The sequence below is a fragment of the Aotus nancymaae genome, unplaced genomic scaffold (genome assembly GCF_030222135.1).
Source record: "Aotus nancymaae isolate 86718 unplaced genomic scaffold, 86718_ANA_hifiasm-v0.15.2.pri h1tg000090l, whole genome shotgun sequence".
Taxonomy (NCBI): Eukaryota; Metazoa; Chordata; class Mammalia; order Primates; family Aotidae; genus Aotus; species Aotus nancymaae.
Window position 1 is genome coordinate 3,947,840 of NW_026988505.1, and position 22,985 is coordinate 3,970,824.

At 37.8% G+C, this 22,985-nt stretch overlaps 1 protein-coding gene across 1 annotated transcript in view; it reads left to right on the forward strand.

Moving 5' to 3' along the window:
• Positions 1-22,985, forward strand: part of CSMD1 (CUB and Sushi multiple domains 1) — a 2,129,340-nt gene that overhangs the window by 1,761,327 nt on the left and 345,028 nt on the right. The window contains exons 27-28 of the mRNA XM_064369795.1: positions 15,709-15,900; positions 21,115-21,253. Coding sequence (XP_064225865.1) covers positions 15,709-15,900; positions 21,115-21,253 — 331 coding nt within the window. The remainder of the gene's footprint in view (positions 1-15,708; positions 15,901-21,114; positions 21,254-22,985) is intronic.

Sequence of the window (22,985 nt, forward strand, 5' to 3'; positions counted from 1 at the left end):
GAAGCTTTTTTGTTTGTTTTTTTGAGACGAAGTTTTGCTCTTGTTGCCCAGGTTGGAGTGTAGTGTTGACATCTTGGCTCACTGCCACCTCCACCTCCCAGGTTCAAGTGATTCTCTTGCCTCAACCTCCTGAGTAGTATTACAGGCATGCACTACCATACCTAGCAAATTTTTGTATTTTTAATAGAGACAGGTTTTCACCATGTTGGCCAGGCGGGTCTCAAACTCCTGACCTCAAGTGATCTACCCACCTTGGCCTCCTAAAGTGCTGGGATTACAGGCATGAGCCACCACGCTCAGCCCTCAGAAGTATTTTTGAATGAAGGAATACATGAATGAATAATAATGCAAATTCTCCTACAAATATTTCATGATCTCTTGTCAATTTACTGTGTTTTACATAATGTGACATTTCGTTAGTTAGCATGTTTTTGCATTTGTGAACTTTTTGGCCAAGAGTTGAAAAATCTCATAACTACCTTGGAAAGAAAAAATTAAAATAAGAATCCTGTGAATCACAATGTTCTTTTAAAAAAAGATGCCTTTGGTCAAATAACATACACAAAGTGTCCCTTTTCTGAGTTTGGAATTTAAACATGCAGCCATCTAAGGCAGCTTCTCTGGGTGTTGACAGGGATATGGGTGCTGCTGGACCGAGCCCTTAAAGTGTGGGTGTTCTTGCAAGACACGCACATTGGAGATGGGATTCAGGGTCGAAAGCAAGAAAGAGCCAGTGTTGTGGGTTCGTTTCTCAGTAGACATAAAGCAAAAGGGGCAAGATTATAGCTTTTTTAGTGGATGCAATAAATCCTAAAGGAGATGTGTTTTATCCACAAATATGGTAGCTAGATCTGGAAGCAGCACTAAACAGTTAGGAGCAGGGGACAATGAACGTATTTCAGGGTGGCTACAATATAGTTCATTGGGGCACAGTGTCTGCCTATTGCCATTGCTCCACCTGTTGTGGTTTTCCTTTTCTTTCTTTCTTTCTTTTTTTTTTTTTTTAAGATAGAGACTCACTCTGTTACCCAGGCTGGAGTGCAATGGCACAATCTCAGCTCACTCCAACCTCTGCCTCCTGGGTTCAAGCGATTCTCCTGACTCAGCCTCCTGAGTAACTGGGATTACAGGTGCCACCACCATGCCCAGCTAATTTTTGTATTTTTAGTAGAGACGAGGTTTCACCATGTTGACCAGGATGGTCTCGAACTCCGGTGATATATCTGCCTTGGCCTCTCAAAGTGCCAAGATTACAGGTGTGAGCCACCGCGCCCAGCCTAGTCTTGGTTTTCTATAAAAATGTGTACTTGGTCACGTGCAGCCTTCTGTGTAACATGCTGCCTTTTATAATAACCTACACTTTGGATATACTCTTCATTGGTTTTTAACCTGCTATGCAAAATATAATAATTTTGTACTTGACATTTATTCCATGTCTGTAATTTAGTTGGCTCTGCAATAGCATTTTTGATCTATTTCTAAACATTTCATAGAAACAGTGCCATTAGCCATTTACAAAATAAACATCATTAAATTGCAAACAAAGTTTTCTGGAATGAAATCTGGATACGGAAATTGATTAGATTTTTAAAAAATGGAAATAAACACCACATTCTCTTCTGGCTTCTTGGAGCTCATTGTAAATGACTATTATTTCTATTTCAATCAAAGTTTACATTACATGTTTTAAGTTAATACATTAATGTTTTAATTACGTTTACATTATCTCTCCTGTGTGTGTGTGTGTGTGTGTGTGTGTGTGTGTGTGTGTGTATTTATATGGTTGTAAATTTATTTTCTTGAAACTATTATTTGGGTTACTTGTTTTTTTCTTAAATCTCATAGGCTGGGTGCAGTGGTTCACACCTGTAATCCCAGCACTTTGAAAGGCCAATGTGGGTGGATCACCTGAGGTCAGGAGTTCAAGGCCAGCGTGGCCAACCTGGTGAAATCCCCTCTCTACTAAAAATACAAAAAATAGCTGGGCCCACATGGTGGTGGATACCTGTAGTCCCAGCTACTCAGGAGGCTGAGGTTTGAGAGTCACTTGAACCCAGAAGATGGAGGTTACAGTGAGCTGAGATCTCACCATTGTACTCCAGCCTGGGTGACAGTATGAGACTCTGTCTCAAAAAAAGAAAAAGAAAAGAAAAAGAAACACACACACACACACCCAGTTCATCTTTATTCTCTATATCCTTGGTTACATTATGATAAAGCTTATAGTAGTTACTATTTATTTAATAACTGTTAGGGGCCAGTTCTTAGGCTAAGTGCATTAAACACTTCATTTGACAAAGAATTTTTGAGAACACACTGTACACAGTGTACTCTGCTGCTGCTGCTCAGTTTATCAATGTGCAGGATGGTTACAGCATCTGAGCTCAGCAAGGGCACCATCCGAAGAAGGCAAAAGCAGACCAAGGTGGAGTGCTGGGGACAATTTCTCTGACTGCAAAAGAACAGGGAGCCTCTACAAAGCATTTATCCTAGAGTTGAGGGAATCAAGGAACTCAATCTTGAAAATATGGCATTTAAGCTAAGATTAGTAGACTAAGTAGGGTTTAGCCAAGAGAACAAGGAAAGAAGGTAAAGTTGTCCCTAGTAATGGACACATTTGCAAAAGGCCCAGAGATGGGAGAGAATGTGTTCCTCAAGGCTGTTAGGCATAAAATAATAAAAATTTACCAAAATTATCTTAAGAAAAAAAAAAATCAAGTTTTGCTGCCATGAGTAATAAGAGTAAGGGAATTGATGGCAGACCTGCCTGGCGGAGGTGTTTGATGATGTCACTGGATTTCCCTGTTGTCTGTCTCATACTTCCAACCATTTCCTTTGTTCTTCCTAAACTCCAGTTTTAAAGGACTTCATAGATGGGAAGATTATGTAATTTTTATTCAAATTTGGATTTTTTTTTTTTTTTGAGACAGAGTCTTGCTCTGTCGCCAGGCTGGAATGCAGTGATGCAATCTCAGCTCACTGCAACCCAACCTCCACTTCCTGGGTTCAAGTGATTCTCCTGCCTCGCCCTCCCATGTAGCTTGGATTACAGGCATCCACCATTACGCCCAGTTAATTTTTTATATTTTTAGTAGAGAAGGGGTTTCACCATCTTAGCTAGAATGGTCTCGATCTCCTGATCTCGACATCTGCCCACCTTGGCCTTTCAAAGTGCTGAGATTAAAGGCATGAGACACTGTGCCCAGCTCAAATTAGGATATTTTAAGAGTAAGTATGGGTGTTGTTAATCATTGTGCTGAGACAACGGGTGCAAGCCAGTACTGTCCTGCATAAGGTTGAACGTGTCATCCCCTTAATTACAGGTTAATATTCCATTCTTCCTATTAGTAAAGTTTTTAATGAAAATCTCCTCCTGTTTTCATACTTCATTGTTTGATTTCTGTTTGTTACATTCCTGCATCTCACTGTGTTGCCCAGGCTAGTTTCAAACTCCTGGTCTCAAGTCGTCCTCCTACTTCAAGCTCCCAAATCCCTGGGATTGCAGACATGAGCTGCTATGCACAGCCAGTGTTGTTCATGCCTGAGGGTTGTGTGTGTGGTTTGATGATGTTGATGTAGAAAGTAAACAATTGGCAACCTGCAGATTTCGGGAGGTGGTTGGAATGGGGTTGAGAATTCCTAAGTCATCAGCACATGCTTTCCTTCTGGAACTATGAAAATGCATGCATTCCACAGAGATCCTGGGCCCCCTTGAGAATTTTTGACCTTGCCTAATTTTGTACAGTAGATTGGAGGTTTCATTGTGATTCTTAGTGAACCTATGCATAAGTTGGTTTTTTTGTTTTTGTTTTTAGTGTCAGATTTCATTATGCATCTGCACATGTTAATCTCAACTTTTGGGAGATGTGTTTTAAATGTTTTCCACTGTTAGTTCTATTTTAGAACTAGGGGTGGGGTCCTTGCCTGCTGACCCAGGCTCAGAGGCCCTCTCTGGCTGATCTTCTCCCCACGGGAAGGGGGAATGTCCTTGGCCATTCTCTGGATATTCAAGACCCTGGAATCTTGGCCCAGATGGACCTGAGCTTGCCTCTTGGGGTTGGATGGGCCTTTTCCTTGGGCCTCTCCTCCTGAGGGCAGACAGGTTGGCTGGTGTCTGAACTGGTTCATCAGAGATGCAAGGAGCATGGAAGAGTCAGCAGAGGGATCCACGTTGTTGTGGGTTCACTCCCAGAGTTTCAGGATCCAGCCAGCGGGGAGCAGGGCAGGGACAGGAGAAGTCTGCAACCAGGTGGCTGAATTTCAGACATGCCCTCCAGGGAATCTGAGGACCACAAACCACAGCTACCACCCACATCCCTGTGAATGTACATTTGTAAAGGAAGGAAACAGTTTGTTGGCTTGCTCTGTGACTTTTACATATCAAGGCACGTGGTGTGTGAGCCTCCCTTTCTGCTCCCACCTTGCATCCCACAGACATTTAGGGGCATGTGAGACATCACACTGGACACCCCACCCAGGCAGCTTCTCACCGTATTTATGCTGTTCTGAGGTCCCTTCTGCCCTTAGATCTTCACTTATGTCAGTATGGAAATGAATACATAGTTCACTCACATCCACAGAGGTAATAACTCTTGCCTTATAACATAATTCACCTACAAAAGTTCTATAAACAAGAAATTGTAAGTCTGTCTTTTTTTTTTAATTTTTCTTTTGTCGAAGTACTTCATCTGAGAAATTGTCTTCCTAAAACGCTTTTTTTAATAGAAAAAAAGGAACTGTAATTCCACAAATTTTTAATCAGCCTCTAAAATGACACCATGAAAGACAGAGGTCTCAGTGTGTCAGGGGAAATAGAAATCAATGTACATATTGATGATTAAGAAAATAAAGAGGCCAGGTGCAGTGGCTCACACCTGTAATCCCAGCACTTTTGGAGGGGGAGGCGGGCAGATCACCTGAGATCAGGAGTTCGAGGCCAGCCTGGCCAACATAGCAAAACCCTGTCTCTACTAGAAATTGGAAAATTAGCTGGGCATGACTGCACGTGCCTGTAATCTGACCTGCCTGGTCAGGCGAATCACTTGGACCCTGAGGCAGGCGAATCACTTGGACCCGGGAGGCAGAAGTTGCAGTGAGCCAAGTTCAAGTCACTGCACTCTAGTCTGGGTGACAGAGTAAGACTCTGTCACCAAAAAAAAAAAAAAAAAACAAACAAAAAAACAAAAAAGACAAAAAAGAAAATAAAAGGCCAACCACGGTGGCTCATGCCTATAATCCTTATCCCAAGGAGGGTTTAGATTTGGGAGGCTGAGGTGAGTAGATCATGAGGTCAGGAGTGCAAGACCAGCCTGGCCAAGATGGTGAAACTCTGTCTTTACTAATAAGTATATATAAACACAAAAATTAGTTGGGTGTGGTGATGGGTGCTTGTAATCCCAGCTACTTAGGAGGCTAAGGCAGAGAATTACTTGAAACTGAGAAGTGGAGATTGCAGTGATCTGAGATCACATCACTGTACTCCAGCTTGGGCAACAGAGTGAGACTCCATCTCAAAAAAAAAAAAAAAACAGTGAGAGAGAGAGAATGTGGGTGAACAGAGGCTAGAAGAGTCTAATATGTGAGAGTATGACTGAGGAACTGGCTTCTTGAGGGAGAAGCTGGCATTTGAGGGCAACCCAAATAAGTTTTGCAAAACCCAGAAAAAGGAGCAGCATTTCAGGGAACGGTGTAGCCAGTGAGAAGCCGCAGTGTGAGGAGTGAGATCATGGATTCCAAGGAAGAATGTGGCAGCTGGTGTGGGTGAGACACAGTGCATGTGGGTAGGCAGGACTCCGATCCCATGGGACTGCCACATCCAGCTGTGGAGCTAGAATGAAGGGAATTCACTCAAGGGTTTTAATAGAGAAGTGACAGGAACTTACTTGCATTCTTAGCAGATCGTCCTAGATGCAGTGCAGAGAATGGATTGCACTGGGGGTAGATAAGAAGGCAATTCTGGCAAGTGTGTTGGGGAAAATAAATAGTTAAAACCTAAACTTCTCCCTACCCAGAGAAACCCCTCCACAAAAGTAAAAGAGAAGAAAAACTAAAAAAAAAAAAAAAAACCACTGTTATTGTTGAGTAAGTTTTCAACCAGAATGTGATTCATGTCACAGGCAATCTACTGAGAAATTGCATAGAAAGAAAGAAATCTCACTCGTTATCCAGCAGATAAAACTCATTACAGACTTTTTCTCATGAGTAACAGTAACTAGTCCTCTAGCAAGAGGGCTTGATAGTACCCTCTGTCAACACATAGTCCATCCTGGATCCACCCAGAAATTGGGATGATCATCTGTGGGAACTGTGGTTTTACATAAAGGAAAAATACACTTTGTACATCCTTATGAAAGAAGGTAGTTTTGCAACTTGGAGTCAGGTGCCTGCTGAAGATGTTAGGTTCCTGTTCTTTCTTGGAAGGGGTAGGCAGGGGTGCTACCTGCCTTGACGATGCGTTTCAAAGAGATGGCCTCAGGTCCTAAGGAAAGACCTTCCTAGGTCTTAAAGCTGGCAGGAGGCTTATTTAGCTTCTTTAAACATCAACATACATTTCAAAGGAACAGAGAAAGTACTTCCACTTGTAGGTTTTCTAAAGAAAATGCTCTAAGAAAGGGAGGGGGAGAAGTCTGGTCCCTTATCTCCTGTGAGAGCGAGAATTCAGCCTCTCACATTTGTTTTGCAAATGCCCTCACCCTTGCTCCTGGTAACTGGGACCCTTGTAAGGGAAGGAACTTCAGGTGCTTCTCCGAGCAACAGAATGTACCCTGGAGTGAAGGTTTGCTGTGGATGGGGAAGACTGGAGGACAGACACTAAGGTTTTGATTTGAGCAACTTGGAAGTTAGGGGTGCTATTTACAGAGAGGGAAAATAGTAAATACGCATTCAATTAATGCATTAATGCAGAAATTAATTAATGAAATTCATAATCTGCTTCACAAACTCACAGTGCTAATACGTCCACTTTCCTGAATAGCTCACCTTCTAAAACACCTTCCTGCCCTTTCAAGCACCAAATTCAGAATCTCCCGCTTGAGGAATCCCAGGCTTCCTTGGAAATAGTCAAGAAATAAGGCTTCATGATTACCTGTTCCCAAAGGGAGTCAGTTTTACTTCTCAGTGCACTTGGGGCGGGGACAGGGCTGAGAGTCAGGTCCTGCCACATCTGCGCTGCTTGCTGCCAAGTAAAATCCCCGCTGAAGACAGGCCCGGCACCCATCTGTGACTCTGATGCTTTGAGGGTGTGCGGGAACTGGATTTCCAGGTGCTACTTCATATCCCTCCCATCCCACCCTAGTTTCTAGGATAGCATTCACTCCTCCATTCACCCTCCTGGGTCCTAAAGGGCTCAGATCCTCAGCTACATTCAGGACTGAATCAAAGCCGCCCCAAAATGTTTCAGCCCTGGCTATCCTGCCTCGGTTCAACCTGTGTCTATGATTTCCCCTTTGAAGAGTTGGTATCTGCAACGACCTACATTAGAGGTGACCCGGATTTATTTCCTGTATAAAATCTGGTTCACTCCATCTGGGAACCTATTCCCTTCTCCCTCAAAAGACTGCTTGTGCTAACTAACCTTACTCCACCTTGCCATTAAGAGGGGATAATCTCTTCTGTTAAACAAAACAGGGCAAGGGAATGGGGTAGGGCACGCCCTTCATCTGCATAACTAAGAGGACCTCCAGAGTGACTACTTGATTCCTAAATTGTATCAGCCTGACTCCAGTGCACAGAAAGGGGGAGCTTCACAGGCTACCACCCACCCCTCCAAATAAAAGGAAAAGAAAGAATAACAAAGGTTTCACCAGCCCCACAGTAGCATCTCTGCCTAGCAAGTAGCTAATTCTACTTTATAAACCTCATTTCAAACCATATAGCTTTCCTTCTTGTGTTGAACAACAGAGGTTCTATGTAATGTGCAGGTTGTGATCTGAGTGTTAGATGTGACTATGTCTGTATATTGGTGTGCCTTTGTGTATTTTTCTATAGATATGAGAAGCGTTTTATCTATTGAGGCATGCAGGGATGTTTTAAATGATATGGGTGTACTAAGCAAATGTACTTCTATGAACTAATACCTCAGTCAGCAAATAGAATTTTACGATGTGTTTAAAAAACATGTAATTAGGAATTTATTCGTTTAATAGAATGTGCCCCAACTTTGTTTTAGCAAATTAGGAAAAAAACACAACTTTGCATATACATATAAATTTAATTAATATTTATAATAAATATAATATTTTAATGTTAATAAATTATATATAAATTATAAATAATAATAAATATTTATATAAATACACAAGTAATATGTTTTATAAATATTATATTTATATTATATATTATAAAATAAATATATAAATATATATCATTAAATATTGTATGCAAGCTTTTTTATATTATACGTAATATATGAATATTATATATTTATATTATATATAATATATAAACATATTTATATTTATATGGAAAATTGTATTATGTATAATACAACTATATAACATAAATATATATTTGCATATTATATATTATATATTTTTATATATAATATAAAGAACACAAGTATATATAAAGAGCACAAGTATATATAGATACATATTATGTATTATATATAATATAGTATTTATATATAATATAACTAGCAAGTGTGTGTGTATATATATATATATATATATATATACACACACACCCCCCCACACATATATATAAAATAAATAACACAAGTGTATATCCCGTAGTGTCCCCACCATCAAAATGACTTTATCTAGTTGGAGAAAGATTGGGGTCATTGCAGTGTCTGTTCAGCAGTGCAGTAGCCACACACTGTAATTCCTGCTGCTGGAAACAGAGTCAGATCTGCTGCTGTTTTGTGAGGTGCAGCGCAGGTTTAGTGGGATGGTTCTGGATGCAGCCTGGAAGGTAGTGGAGATGTCTCCTTAGAGGCCACTGGGATGGTGGAAAGTGCCTCTGTGACTTGAGATTTTCCAGGGAAAGCCTGTGGGAAACTGAAAAACCCGGCACTCATCATCTTAGGAGCAGCACTGCCTTTTTCTATAGTCACCAAGGGATAAGGCTGATGTAACTGAATATTTATATATGGCAATAAACTAGAAATCTTCAGAGTCACCAGAAAATCCAATTTGCAGAAAAGATATTTAAGAGAAAAATAAGTAAAGTGTATGATGTGGGACATAAAAGAATACAGCCACGGAAGAGTAATGGTAGCATGCTCTGCCAATCACTTTGTGATGGGCCTGAAATGGAAAAGCAATTTCTGCCCCTAATGGAATGTCCTTGGTTGGGGGCTTTTGTATTTGTCTAGAATTAGCCTTCTTGCCTTTACCAGAAAACATCTTTCCAACATTCATAACTAGAGGAAAATAAAATGAAATTTATTTCAAAGACCCAACTGATGGATTTTGCACTACATTGTTTGTAATTGTTTCTTTGCTCCTTTCCCAAGCCTTCTTGTGGCTTTTTTAGTCCAATCTGGCTAATGCTAGGAATTTTTAATCTTTATTTCCTAATTCTAAATACAAAATGTAAGGGTTGAGGGTTCATTTAAATTTAAGTAAGCCTTAGTAGTTGATTTCTGGCAATTTAGATAACCTTTGAAAACATACAAGAAGATATATACATTAGCTCTAAGTACATATATAACTATTTTATTAAAACATATTTTCCTGTAACTGGCATAAACTTTAGCTAATTATATAGATGCAGTGTTTCTGTTTATTAGACAACATGAACTTCACAAGTATGAAATTTTTAATTTCATGCTGTATTTCTATTATTTTTATATATATATTCCAAATAAAACTTGGGTTGAGAACTACAAAAGATACTTTCAGAAATGAATAGGATGTTATGCCATTAAAGGACTAGTTCAAGCCAGTGTTTCTACTGATATTCTGCGGACTTTTATTTGGAAGGATTTTAAGAGATTTTCTAGGAAAACTGTGCTGTATGATTACAATTTAGTATACGCTGGATTAAACAATGATTTTTTAAAGTTTTTTTACTGTAGTACAGCTCTGAGCCTTTAATCCCTAATGTACAATGGGAATCTCTAAGAGTAAACTGGAGTGCACAGTATTGGCTGATCTTATTTGACCAGATCCTATTAACTCCCAGAAAAGTGTTCAACAGAGCAGTTATTTTTGCAAGGCCAATACATCTGTTGAAATTCTTATCCAGGTACAAAACCTGTGCACCTTTGTGTAAAACTTTCTTAGTAGTGGATATTATATATCTTTTCATTTAATAAATATTAAATAAAAATTTGGGAATGAGAAATAAAAAAAATCTTGATTTTAAAAATTATACTGTCATCCCTGATGTTCTTGGCTCACCTCCTAAAATTTTATTTTTAAATTCTTGTACTATTATATAACATTCCTTCCATTATACAGTTGTTGCCATATTTACTATGGCTTTCACTATGTGACAATTATTTTAATACTATACACTTATTGTCAATTTTTTTAACTGTATAAACTGTGACAGAAATTATCACTTGGAAATGAATACTTAATTATATGTGTGACCATTTGCTTGAGGAAAGGAAGTATTTTCCTTTGAAGATGGGAAATTGAGTCTGGTGAACAAGATTGTACATGTACAGTAGGATTTGTTTATGATTATTTTCTGAAACCCAGAGAAATCTCAGCAACAGTTAATCATAGGTTGATCATAGATTCTATAGAAATGTTACTCAAAGAGTAAACTCCAAAGTTCATGTAAAATGCTGGTTCAGGAAAGGTACCACTTGGTATCAAGATCATGGCCAATTGCCTTGTGATTCTAGTGATTGGATTCTATGATTACTGTTCTATATTAGAAAAATGAATCGCTTATGGGTGGGACTTTTTTAAAAAAAATTATTATTATTATTATTATTATTGTACTTTAAGTCCTGGGATCCATGTGGAGAATGTGCAGGTTTATTGCATAGGTATACATGTGCCATGGTGGTTGGCTGCACCCATCAACCCATCCTCTACATTAGGTATTTCTCCTAATGCTAATGCTGCCCCTCCTCTTAACCCCCTCCACCCCTTGACAGGCCTCAGTGTGTGATGTTTCCCTCCCTGTGTCCATGTGTTCTCATTGTTCAACTTCCACTTGTTAGTGAGAGCATGTGGTGTTTGGTTTTTCTCTTCCTGTGTTAGTTTGCTGAGAATGATACTTTCCAGCCTCATCGATGTCCCTGCAAAGGACATGAATTTATCCTTTGTTATGGCTGCATAGTATTCCGTGATGTATATGTGCCACATTGTCTTTATCCAGTCTATCACTGATGGGCCTTTGGGTTCTTCCAAGTCTTTGCTATTATGATCAGTGCTGTAGACCTTCATGACTTTCTAATTGTAAGTGTTGCCTCTTCGAGTCTATACTGTCTCCCTCTGCTCTCCCAGGCTTCTCTTGGAGTAACATGCTTGGATTTCACTGTCTTTCAGTCGTTGCAGCTGATGGGAGGAGAGTGGGAGAGTACAGCAATGTCCTTCAGGTTACTCTGATTGGTATGCCCTGCTCTCTTTCCATTGAAAATCCTACTCTGAAACCAGATACTCTCTTCTTCATCTCCACTGAGAATCCCATTTTCAAGTGAGATTCCCGAGCTCAAAACATGAATAATGATCATAATAGTGATAATGATGAGAAGAATGATGTGCCAGAAATCATGGTCAGTGTTTAAGAAATAACTGGGTTGAGGGGCTTCAGTTTGCAGTATTACAGCAAGGACTCTGAAAATTTATATGTTGGAAATCTGGTAAAAGTACTGGATAAAGTTGGTTTTGGATTTTCAAATTGTGTTATTGAACTTGCAAGAAAATAAGGAATTATCAGAGTCCCCCAGATGACGTGAAATGCAGAAATGCAGAGAGATTGCGAAGCTTGGAAGCTAGCCCTGCCCTGATCATCTGTGCTGATCCCTGTGATGTGTAGCTTCCACTCTGAGAGTCTCTTGGCTCAGGGAATAGAAAGCAAATTTAAGGTGTTTCTGATGTTGAAAATATAATAGGAGACCCTCATGTATAGCCAGAACACCAAAGGGTGTTCTGCTTGCAGTACTAGGAGAATAGATAGACATCAATGTTGACATCACTGTCAGTGGGTTTCACACTAGTCTGCAGGTGAATTTCTACCATCTCTGAGGTCCAAAATGCCTCAAGGTGATCATTTGTTTTTGAAAAGAGAATGTTTTCTGTTCCAGGCACATCATGTAATGTAATGGTTAATTTCCTCTGAATGGGTGTACCTTCAAAGCAGAATGCACAGAATTACCATAGGTAAAGTTTCCAGAAAGGAAGTGCAGATGTGAAAACTTGCCAACAACTTAGTTTACATGAGAAATTGGAATTCTTATCAAATTCAGACTGTAAGAATGTTAAAAAAAAAAAAAACCGTAAAATTATGAATAGGAAACCAAATACTATGTGAACGGCCAAGGAAATGTGAAAATAATCCAAGCCATCATCTGTCCTTACTAATTATCATTTGCAAAACACAAACAAAACAAAACAAAAATCCCACTTTAGTGCATTAGTCTCTTTTCTGCTGCTTATAACAGAATGTCTGCAATTGGGTAGTTTATAAAGAAAATAAATATACTTCTCACAAATACACAGGCTGAGAAGTCCAAGGCCGAGGGACCATGTCTGGCGAGGGCCCTCTTGCTGGTGGGGATTCTGGAGTCCAAGGTGTGCAGGCATCGCCTGGTGAGGGGCTGAGCATCCCAGCTCAGGTCACCCTTCTTATTGTAATGCCACCAGTTTCCCTCCTGTGATAGCCCATTAATCCATTAATGTACAATGATTAATACAATTGCCTCTTAAAGTCCTCACCTCTCAATATGACCATATTGGTGATTACATTTCAACATAAGTTTTTGACAAATAGTCAAACCATAGTATTTATGAAGTAGAAAAATAAGACCAAAATGAAAGCTCTCCATTGAAAAATATGAAAAGAAAAAATAATAAGCAAACAAACTGGTAAATATGTTTGAAGACTTAAATAATCATCTATCATCTATGTAAAACAATAATACTATTTATAAGATTTATAAAATCAAATGAATAATTACAATGCCTAACTTAAGGTTTTTTAAAAATAAATAAAATACTGAACAGTAATGCATGTAATTCAGGAGAGAATAATAAATATTAAAGAAGAAGATATGACTATTACAACTAAGTACATACTAAAATCTCTAGAAAATCTACTAAAATGAAAGTAGGAGAAAATAAAAACTGAGTAGGATGAAAGCAAGCAAAAAGGTAGGGAAAATGCACATACGCATAGAAAGCACAAGCTAAGATGCTCCAGAGAACTCCAAAGAGAGCGGAAACTTCAGGGGATATAAGGAGACTAAACTATCCAATTAAAAGACAAATTCAGAGATTGCATTTAAAGAACAATCTAAGTGCATGCTGTTTGGAAGTGAAAATCTAAAGCACAGGAGCCCAAATCATTTGAAAGAGAAAATGTGTACCAGCAGCATGTACAAGAATTTTCATTGCAGCATTTTATATAAGGGCAAAAAGAAAAATGACCCAAAGACCCATCAAGAGGAGAATGGAAAAATCATGGTACATTCATGCAATGGAAAACTATATGGCAATGAAAATGAGTAGACTAGAGCATCATGCCTAAACATAGAGGACTCCCAAAAACATAATACAAGCAAAAAAAGAAGAGAGAGAGAGAGTCACAGAACTTGCAATATATAATTCCGGTTAAGCATTCAATCTCAGGAAACCGATATATGTGGCTAAAACTGGAATGTGTACATTTATGGTAATTATCAAGAAAACCAAGAGAATGATAAATTTAAAATTCAGAAAGTTATTTCCCCTGAAGTGGAGGAAGAATGTGATGTGTGGAAGGGTATATATTTCTATGTATTGATAATATTGATGCATTGGTAAATATTCTATTTCTTAGAGTTGGTATTGTTCTCATTGTGTTATAGATACTCACTTGTATATATTTCAATGCAAGACAAATCAATTTGAGAGAAATAGTGAATGGTGAAGACTGCTTCTGGGCTCAGTTAGCTTAGAGAATAGTAAGGAGAAAGACAAGTTAGCAAGTTTTTCGCACTTCATCTTCACAGCAGACTTAATAACTTAGATACTAGTCTAATTTTTACTGATTTGTTAACTTTAGATAACTGTGTTTAAGTGATCATTAAGTACTAATTAGGTGCTAAGTAAGTCCTGATGGGATTTGAATTATGTCTGACCAACCATGGGATCCCTGGTGTCTATATCATATGACACTGTTGGGTCAAGCTTTGGTCTTTTAATCAGTGCAGTTTAACAGTTTCTCTTGTCTTGAATTATTTGTTCATTGCCTTTCCTATTAGGTTAAAATTGCCTGAATAGCACAGAGCAGGTCTTATCCATTTTTATTTCTTCTAACTTTTTATTTAAATGGATTTTATTTCATTTATCTATAGACATATGTATATGCACACACACACACACATACAATTGTGCTTCAGAATTTATAAAACGAAAAGCAAAGCCTGGTCATTACTTTAAGTCTTCAAATATTAAAATGGACAATGTGATGATGTGTATGTAGAATAATACACTAATCTCTTTTTTTGGTCTTTCATGAAACATGGTGTTGAAAACACTGACTTTGCAGGGAAAAAGTCAGCTTTTAATCATCATCTCTTATGCAGTGGAGTGGAAAAGAGAACTCATTATTCTAATTGAAAGTAAAAATGAAAAAAAATTAAGCTTTGGATTTTTCAGGAGTATCTTTCTACTTTTCAGTACAACTCATAGTACACAACAATTATAGACACTGAATAATACACCTATTTCTTGAGGCTGCTGTATTTCAGTGTGATGGTGGGAACTCTGGTGAAAGCTCTGGGCTCAAGGGAGCCTTCAGTGATTGGCTGCAGGCAGAGTTGATGGCTGCCTATGGGATGTGATTTTAGGCTCATCGTTTGCAATGCACTTTACACAGATTGCCAGAGACTGACATGACAAAGCTCCATTGTCCCCTGAAAGCACACTCACCAGCCTGCTTTGAAGATTCTGGCCTCTACTCAACAGATTTGAGATTCTTTATATATACACAAAAAGGCAGGATATTATTTTCAGACCTTTGGGTAATATTAGGGTGGCCATATAATAATTGTTCAACTTGGAATTCTTTGGGTGAGTGAATGGAGATTCTTAATAATTTTGCCGAGGCAATGGCACCGATGGGACCTGTGGGATCCTGGGTAAGACTCACTGGTCATCTCCTCTGGCCTTCTACACTTGGCATCTCAACGAAGGTTAGCGGATCACCTTTGAAGGCACAGACCTTAAAGGAATTCTTCCTGTTTTGTTTTCCTTGAGACTGGTGTACTTTATGTAACTTGCAGTATGGGGTTTCATTAAAATATTGTTAAAGAGAAAATCAGTCTGTATGTATGTATTTATTCTAAGGATAATGGAATTTTTTAAAAACCCTTGATACGTTTCATCATTGGTTTCTAGAATTTACTCAACATAAGCACAGTGAAGATGTATGTTATTAAGTGTATCCCTGGGAAAAGAAACTGTTTCCATATGTTCATGGATAGAAAAATGACTTCTTATGCCAAGGAGGAGTGCTTCAACCCACAAGAACAATGACAGCTACAGGAGTGTGGAAACCATGTTTTCCGTCCTGTGACCTGGCCTTCTCTTTTGTTTGCAGCATCAATTGCAGCCACGTGCAATGATCCAGGTATGCCTCAGAATGGCACCCGCTATGGAGACAGCAGGGAGGCAGGAGACACTGTCACATTCCAGTGTGACCCTGGATATCAGCTCCAAGGACAAGCCAAAATCACCTGTGTGCAGCTGAACAACCGGTTCTTTTGGCAACCAGATCCTCCTACTTGCATAGGTATCAGGCAACAGAACTTAGAAATTTTATGTTCAGAGATGAGTGCATGTTGTCATTAAAATTGCTCCATAAATGCATTATTTCTCCAGAAATATTTCTCAAGAGTTTATTTCATGTTCTCTGGCTCTCTGACACTGCTGAAATTTTATTGTAAACCTTTAAATTTTATTTTATTAGGTGGAATATAGGAAGTCATCCCCTTAATGTACAGTAATTGATATTTACCATACATTTCTTAGCCTTAGCAAATGTTATGTAAACATGGATCAATCAAATTACTGCAATTTAAAATTCTAGGTGGCTCAAAATTTATAACCCTACCATTGCTATTCTGATTTTTAATATAGAAACACGCCCTTTAGCAAAACCTAGTCACAAAAAATACTTTCTCTTTTTAGATGTTTTTCCCCTTATAATATTAGTACCTTTATAATAGAACTCTCAAAACTAGAAATTATACTGCTTGTATTAAAATGAAGATGAAAGGTTTGTTTCTACAATTTATTAACATTTTATAGTTTGACCTTATTAAAGGGATAACAAATGATTTTGCAGACTTTGGCTTGAATAGCCATCTGAGACAATTTATTACAAATATGGTTTTATGCTAATATACATTTTATGTAAAATAGTAATTACAGGTAGATTATCTCTTTATTCAATAAAATATTTTACCATAAAATTCCTACTTAGAGTATATCATCTTATTTTTAAAAGGAAACTCTACTGAACTTTATTATTTTAAGGAACGATCACCATTTAATTAGTACTTCTTTATAATCTGTCTGAAAAATGTAAAATTTAATTAATGCGTGAAGAGAGCAAGTGATCATGAAATGGATAGGCCATTTTGCTATAGGATGACCATGGGGGGATTTTGGGTTTTAAATGATTTTTATTGTCGTGTACACAGCGGTGATAAAATTCTCAGTGGTCTTGGGGAGCTATGCTACAGAGCTCTTACTTATGACAAACTACTTATCACAGTTTTCTGGAGATAGACGAGGTTTGATGGCTGTGCTTGTTAGCATTCTCAGCCTTGTCAGGAAGTGAGCCATGTTTGTTTAATGTTTTATGCTGCATTTACTTTTCATAATGTCTGCGAGCATAGTCACGCATTTTATTCAAGCTGAGTCATCAGGAGACTTGCAAGATTTCGGCATGTTTCTTTTTTAAAGTAGGGTGATTGCCTGTAAATGTGGCAATCATTTTAAACCAATGGCCTATTTTTACATTGAGAAAGGGATTTTTTTTCTTCCATTTTGCATATTTTTAGGCTCGTGGAGGAATACGTTAAAAAAAGAGTTAATCTCTTAAAAGTAATTTATTACTTTATATTGATCTGAACATGTAATTATACAATTTGGCCATCTCCTAATTATTCTATAAACAAATCGGTCTTTTGTTAGATCATCTCTTAGGTCTTTTATTTTGACCAGCAAATAGGTAATCTAGTACTCTGCAAAAGATAAATAAATAACACTGTCTCTGCCTTGAATGTCAGCTTCAAGGACAAGCTAAAATCACTTGTAGGCAATTGAATAATCAATTATTTTGACAAGGAGACCTGCCTACATGCCTAAGTATTATGTAACAGAAAAATGAAAAATGTATAATTGGAAATAACATTATATTTTTATTATATTATAATTTTCTGTTTTCCAGGAATGAGGTTTTTGTCCTCTGTAAGAAGCCTGCCCATTAGGGCATCATTTAATCCTAATTAGCACTCATGTAAATTCTGTTTCAAAGATTCAAAACACTTCTTAATTTTTTTTACCTTTTTTCATATTACCTTTTTCATATTTTATTGAAGACATTTTATAATCTATATTAAATCAAAAAGAGGAGAAAAAAGTGTTCATCTTTTTACCTGCCGACAATTGGAATTAATATAAATATTTATAAATAATTTCATAATTATGTATATAGAATCTATTTTAAAATGTTTTAGGCTGAATGTGGTAGCTCACACCTGTAATCCCAACACTTTAGGAGGCCAAGGCGGGTAGATCACTTGAGGTCAGAAGTTCAAGACCAGTCTGGTGAAACCTCATCTCTACTAAAAATATAACAATTAGGTGGGCATGGTGGCATTCGCCTGTAATCCCAGCTACTCAGGAGGCTGAGGCACGAGAATCGCTTGAACCCGGGAGGCAGAAATTGCTATGAGCCGAGAACGCACTGTTGTACTGCAGCCTGGGTGACAGAGTGAGACTCTGTCTCAAAAAACAAAAAAAAGTTTTAAAATGACAACATCCTGCAAGACTATTTTGTAAATTGAGCTGTTTACTTACCAGTACATAGTGTGTATCTTTTGTGCTACTGTGTATTTTCTACTGGTTTTTAATGACTAAATTGTATCTATTTAGAAAGTGGCTTTGCTCACAACTACACCACCAGTGCCACTCTCTAGTATCTATTTGTTTGAATCTACCAATACTGATTTCTCTAGACCCTTATTGTTGTATAATTAAGTTGTTTTAACATTTTCCCTGTTCTGAAGATAGCTGCAATGAGCACCCATGTTGCAAAATACATCACAATTATTGACAAATGACATATTTCTACAAACTTACCTATTCCTAGGACTTTTAAAACATCTTTGTTTTTGTTTTTTGAGACGGAGTCGCTGGAGTGCAGTAGCAGGATCTCAACTAACTGCAACCTCCACCTCCTGGGTTCAAATGATTCTCCTGCCTCAGCCTCCTGAGTAGCTGGGATTATAGGCAGGCACCACCACACCTGGCTATTTTTTGTATTTTTAGTAGAGACCGGATTTTGCCATGTTAGTCAGGCTGGTCTTGAAATCCTGCCCTGAGCTAATCCACCCACCTGGGCCTCTCAAAATGCTGGGATTACAAGGTTGAGCTACCACGTCTGGCCTAAACTTTCTTATTCCCACTAAAGTGTCCTGAAAAGTCTCCATTTTCTTATATAGCCTGCAATTGCTTTTCCCTGAGTCCAAATGGCAAAACACTCTGAAAAGCCAAAATATATCCTAGGTTTGCAGAAATTCATTTAGGAACAACAGCCTGTCCTGACATACAGGTGCCTAATTAGAAAATATTTATCTCACCCAACGGTGTGAACGTTCAAAGGTTTTAATGCAGAAATGTAGATGGGTTTCATTAAGGATTGCAGCTTCAAACCCTGATGGTGAAGGAGCTGCTGTGTGTATGTATGTATGTACGTATGTATGTATGCTATTTAGCATGGTGGCTAAAGGTTTTTAATAAGGGGTTGGTGGGTTGAAAAGAATAGGTGGACTTTATCTCTGTATCTCTTCCTTCTGGAGAATTTCCTAGCATCTCTGAGTTGCATTTTCTACTATTCCATTCCTTTCCAAAGTATTTTGCAAGCAAATTAAAACCTAAGCAAACCAAAATGAAGAATACCAGGCCAAAAGAGAGAACATACAAGGCCAGACAACACTCCTTAATTCCACTTTCAGCTTTTAAATCACCTCTTTTGAAACTGAACTGTTCCTGCTGGTAGCACCCTTTAGCCAGTGCCCTGAATCTGTCATTTTTCATCTGTCAAAACCTGTGTGGAGTAGAATCTTCTAGACCTTCAGGTACCATCTTTCTCTGCATCAGCTCCCACTCCCTAATGGGTCCACACCTGCACTGCTTGATGCTGTCAGCAACCACGGTGTGATCCTGAGGGGACACTGCCTTGTGAGAGCTGATGAGACAATTGCTTCTGTACAGTTCATTTAAAAAAAAAAAAAAGGCATACTGGGGAAAATCAAGTTTTAATCTATTTGTGTAAAAATTATATTAGTCTTGAGCCTATATCTGTAGAATTTATTATAAATATTTTCTGTAATAGTATTCAGAGTTTGCATTCAGTTACACTGTGAGATTATAAGAAAAACAACTGGAGTTAGTTGTATTTCTTATAAAAAGTTAAGTTTTTAGAAATGTTAAAGACATACTCATTATTGGAAATTGTGAAGCATGCGCCTTCATCTTATTTACAAAATGAAGTCTCTTTTTGTGTAGGGGGAAAAATCACCAATTAAGACTTTTTTCTACTTATTTTTTAATGCATATATGACCAATAATGGGAATAAAATAAGACATATAACTTAGTAGGAATACTATGATTTCATTGTAGTCATGCTTTAAAACAACTTGGTGACAAACCACAGAATTTATATAAACAACTTTTAAACCCAGCATACTCTTGTATGTATCTAAAATGTGTATACTTGTAAGTTCTGCGGTGTTTTCACACCTTCCCTGGGATGAGAGATTTAGGAGAAACCTTACCTCACAAATAAAACAATCCTAAACACTTTCTGATTTAAGAGCAAAAATTGGCTTGCCTATTAACCACATTGAGCTACATAATTACTGCCTTGCTATTATAAATGTAAACACATTTAATTCAAAATTGATGACTGCAAACACAAACTAAATTTATTATCATATAAAGTGGCTCTTTCTAGTAATATACCAAGCATTGTGTTCAAATAATATTTTCAGACAGTAATGTTCCAACTCAGCTCCTCACTGATATCCTTAGTTGTCACTTAAAATTTTGGGGTTTGTTTTGCCACTTTAAAATGTGGGAAAATTAATTCAATCCTTCCACACACCAGAGGACTGGGAGAATGTGAAATGCCATGTATTCATTTATCTGTTAACTATTTCCTGAAAACTTATTCTGATCCAGAAGGCATCTAAACATTAGGGATGAAACAGTGAACAGAAGCTAGATGATCACTGTTCCACATGAAGCAAGTACTCACGAAGAAATATGAAGGATTTTATAAACTATGAGAAATAGCAAAAAAATTTAACATGGCTGTAAAATGATGTTCATAGGATATTTTTTTATTCAAGTGTTATTCTATTTGTGCATATGTTGGCAGGTGGTGGGGGATTAAGTCATCTTTCATTTAATTGGGAACATTTTTAATTACAGGTAGAAATTTTATTTGCCAGAAGTCTGAAAATTCTTTTTGAAAATGGTGTGGAATCTTATGTAAAATTCCTTAACAATTACATGAAAAATGTACAGATTTACTGGGTCTTACAATTTTATATGGATAATTGATAGCCAACACACAGTCTCTTTGATGGGGAAAAGTACATATGAATGAGCTCTTTTTCTTAGAGAATTCTGTGGTGTCTCATTCCACACTGAGTGCCAGGCATTATTCTCTCTCCTAACTTTTTCTCTATGACTTTTGTTCTGTGACAGCTGCTTGTGGAGGGAATCTGACTGGCCCAGCAGGTGTTATCTTATCACCCAACTACCCACAGCCGTACCCTCCTGGAAAAGAGTGTGACTGGAGAGTAAAAGTGAACCCCGACTTTGTCATTGCCTTGATATTCAAAAGGTACCGTCTCTTGCAGAACTCCTCTTTTTAGTAGCATTTGTAGTGACATACCTAAAATTACTTCTTTTTTGACTTCATAGAGTCTCCAGTGTTATATCTAGGTAAGCGCTAGATTACCTAGAGGGACACTACACCAGGCTGTGAAATGACATGAATGGAAATACATGATTTTGCTTTGGAGCATTCTGCTTACATTAAGATGCACATGAATTATTTTTAAATACTGTTTATCTTGTACACAGTATGTTCCATATGAAAAGGCTTAACTTACAGAATGTTCAGTAAAAGTAATAAAAATATGGTATGGAGACACTTGCTGTAACTTGTCATCAACATCTCCTATCGCTTTAAATGCATGAGAGCAAATTCGTTTCCACAGCACATCCTGATGTTCCCAAGGATAGCACTGCTAATATCGTTACAATAATTAAGACTTAACAGAGCCTTGAAAATGAAAGTTTCCCCAAATGTGGCTGCTGTAAAGTCTGAGTTATTAATCAGTCCTAGAAATATGCTAATTTGTTCTTGCTAGACTAGATGATGGAAGTTCAAATACTATGGTCATTTTCTGAAAATAAACTCTTTAAATAATTATATTATTAGTATATGGTATTTGATAATTACATTTTATTGAATCCAAAGATCTTTTCCAACTTTAGACTTTGATTTTTCAACTAAAGGAATGTGAAGTTTTTGAAGATGAGTCATTCTGTAGACACTCCTATTGATCTTTTAGCTATCCAGGGCAAGTGTGTGGGATTATACCTTTTAATCTGTCAGTGGAACTAGTATTCTTTTCTAGAGATCTTTATGTCAATATTCAAGGCCTGAATGTGATCACATTCCCTCACTTGCTCCTCCTGATGAGATCTGAGTCACTAGAATTTTACGTTATCTATGATTCTTAATCTTAGTAGGTTGATAGTCATCTTTTTTTGAATTTACTAAACTGCCATAAATTTACCAAATATTACTCAGCTATTACAGAAAACCAGTGAACACTCACTGGCCATTCTTCTTCGATATCTTTGCAGGTTTTGTTAACGTTAAATTTTAGTAGTGCCTTCCTTAAAATTAGGAGGCACCTCTGGCTTCAAGATATTATAAGTGGATTAATAATTGGGGCTGGGTGTGGGGCCCATGCCTGTAATTTCAGCACTTTGGGAGACCAAGATGGGGAGCACTTGAGCTCAGAAGTTTGAGACCAGCCTGGGCAACATAGCAAGACTCTATCACTACAGAAATTTTTTTAAAAATTGGCCAGGTGTGCTTGTATTCCCATTGTTCTAGCTACTGGAGAGGCTGAGGCAGGAGGACTGCTGGAGCCCAGGAGATGGAAGCTGCAATGACTTATGATAGTGTCAAGCCTGGACAACAGAGCAAAACCCTGTCCAAAAAAAAAAAAAAAAGAAAAATGATTGGAAGTGAACACAGAACCTTGTTAGTAGGACTTTCCTCCCTCCCATAAAGTGCAACTCATTTGATGATATGCATATTCAAGGCAGTTTTGTGTGAGGATTTTTTTTTCACTGCATTTTATACACCCCTCTGAAAGTTTGAAACAGATAATCTCTAAGCCTCTCCCAACCTATAGATTGTATGACTCTTTAGTCCACCCAGTGTCTCAGAAACTTCAGAAATCAGTGAAAACCAATGACTTCTTCTGTGATCTGAAGTTTGCATGTGCTCAAGTGGACATTTTCCTGGGAAATGGTGAGGAGGGAGAGGCCAG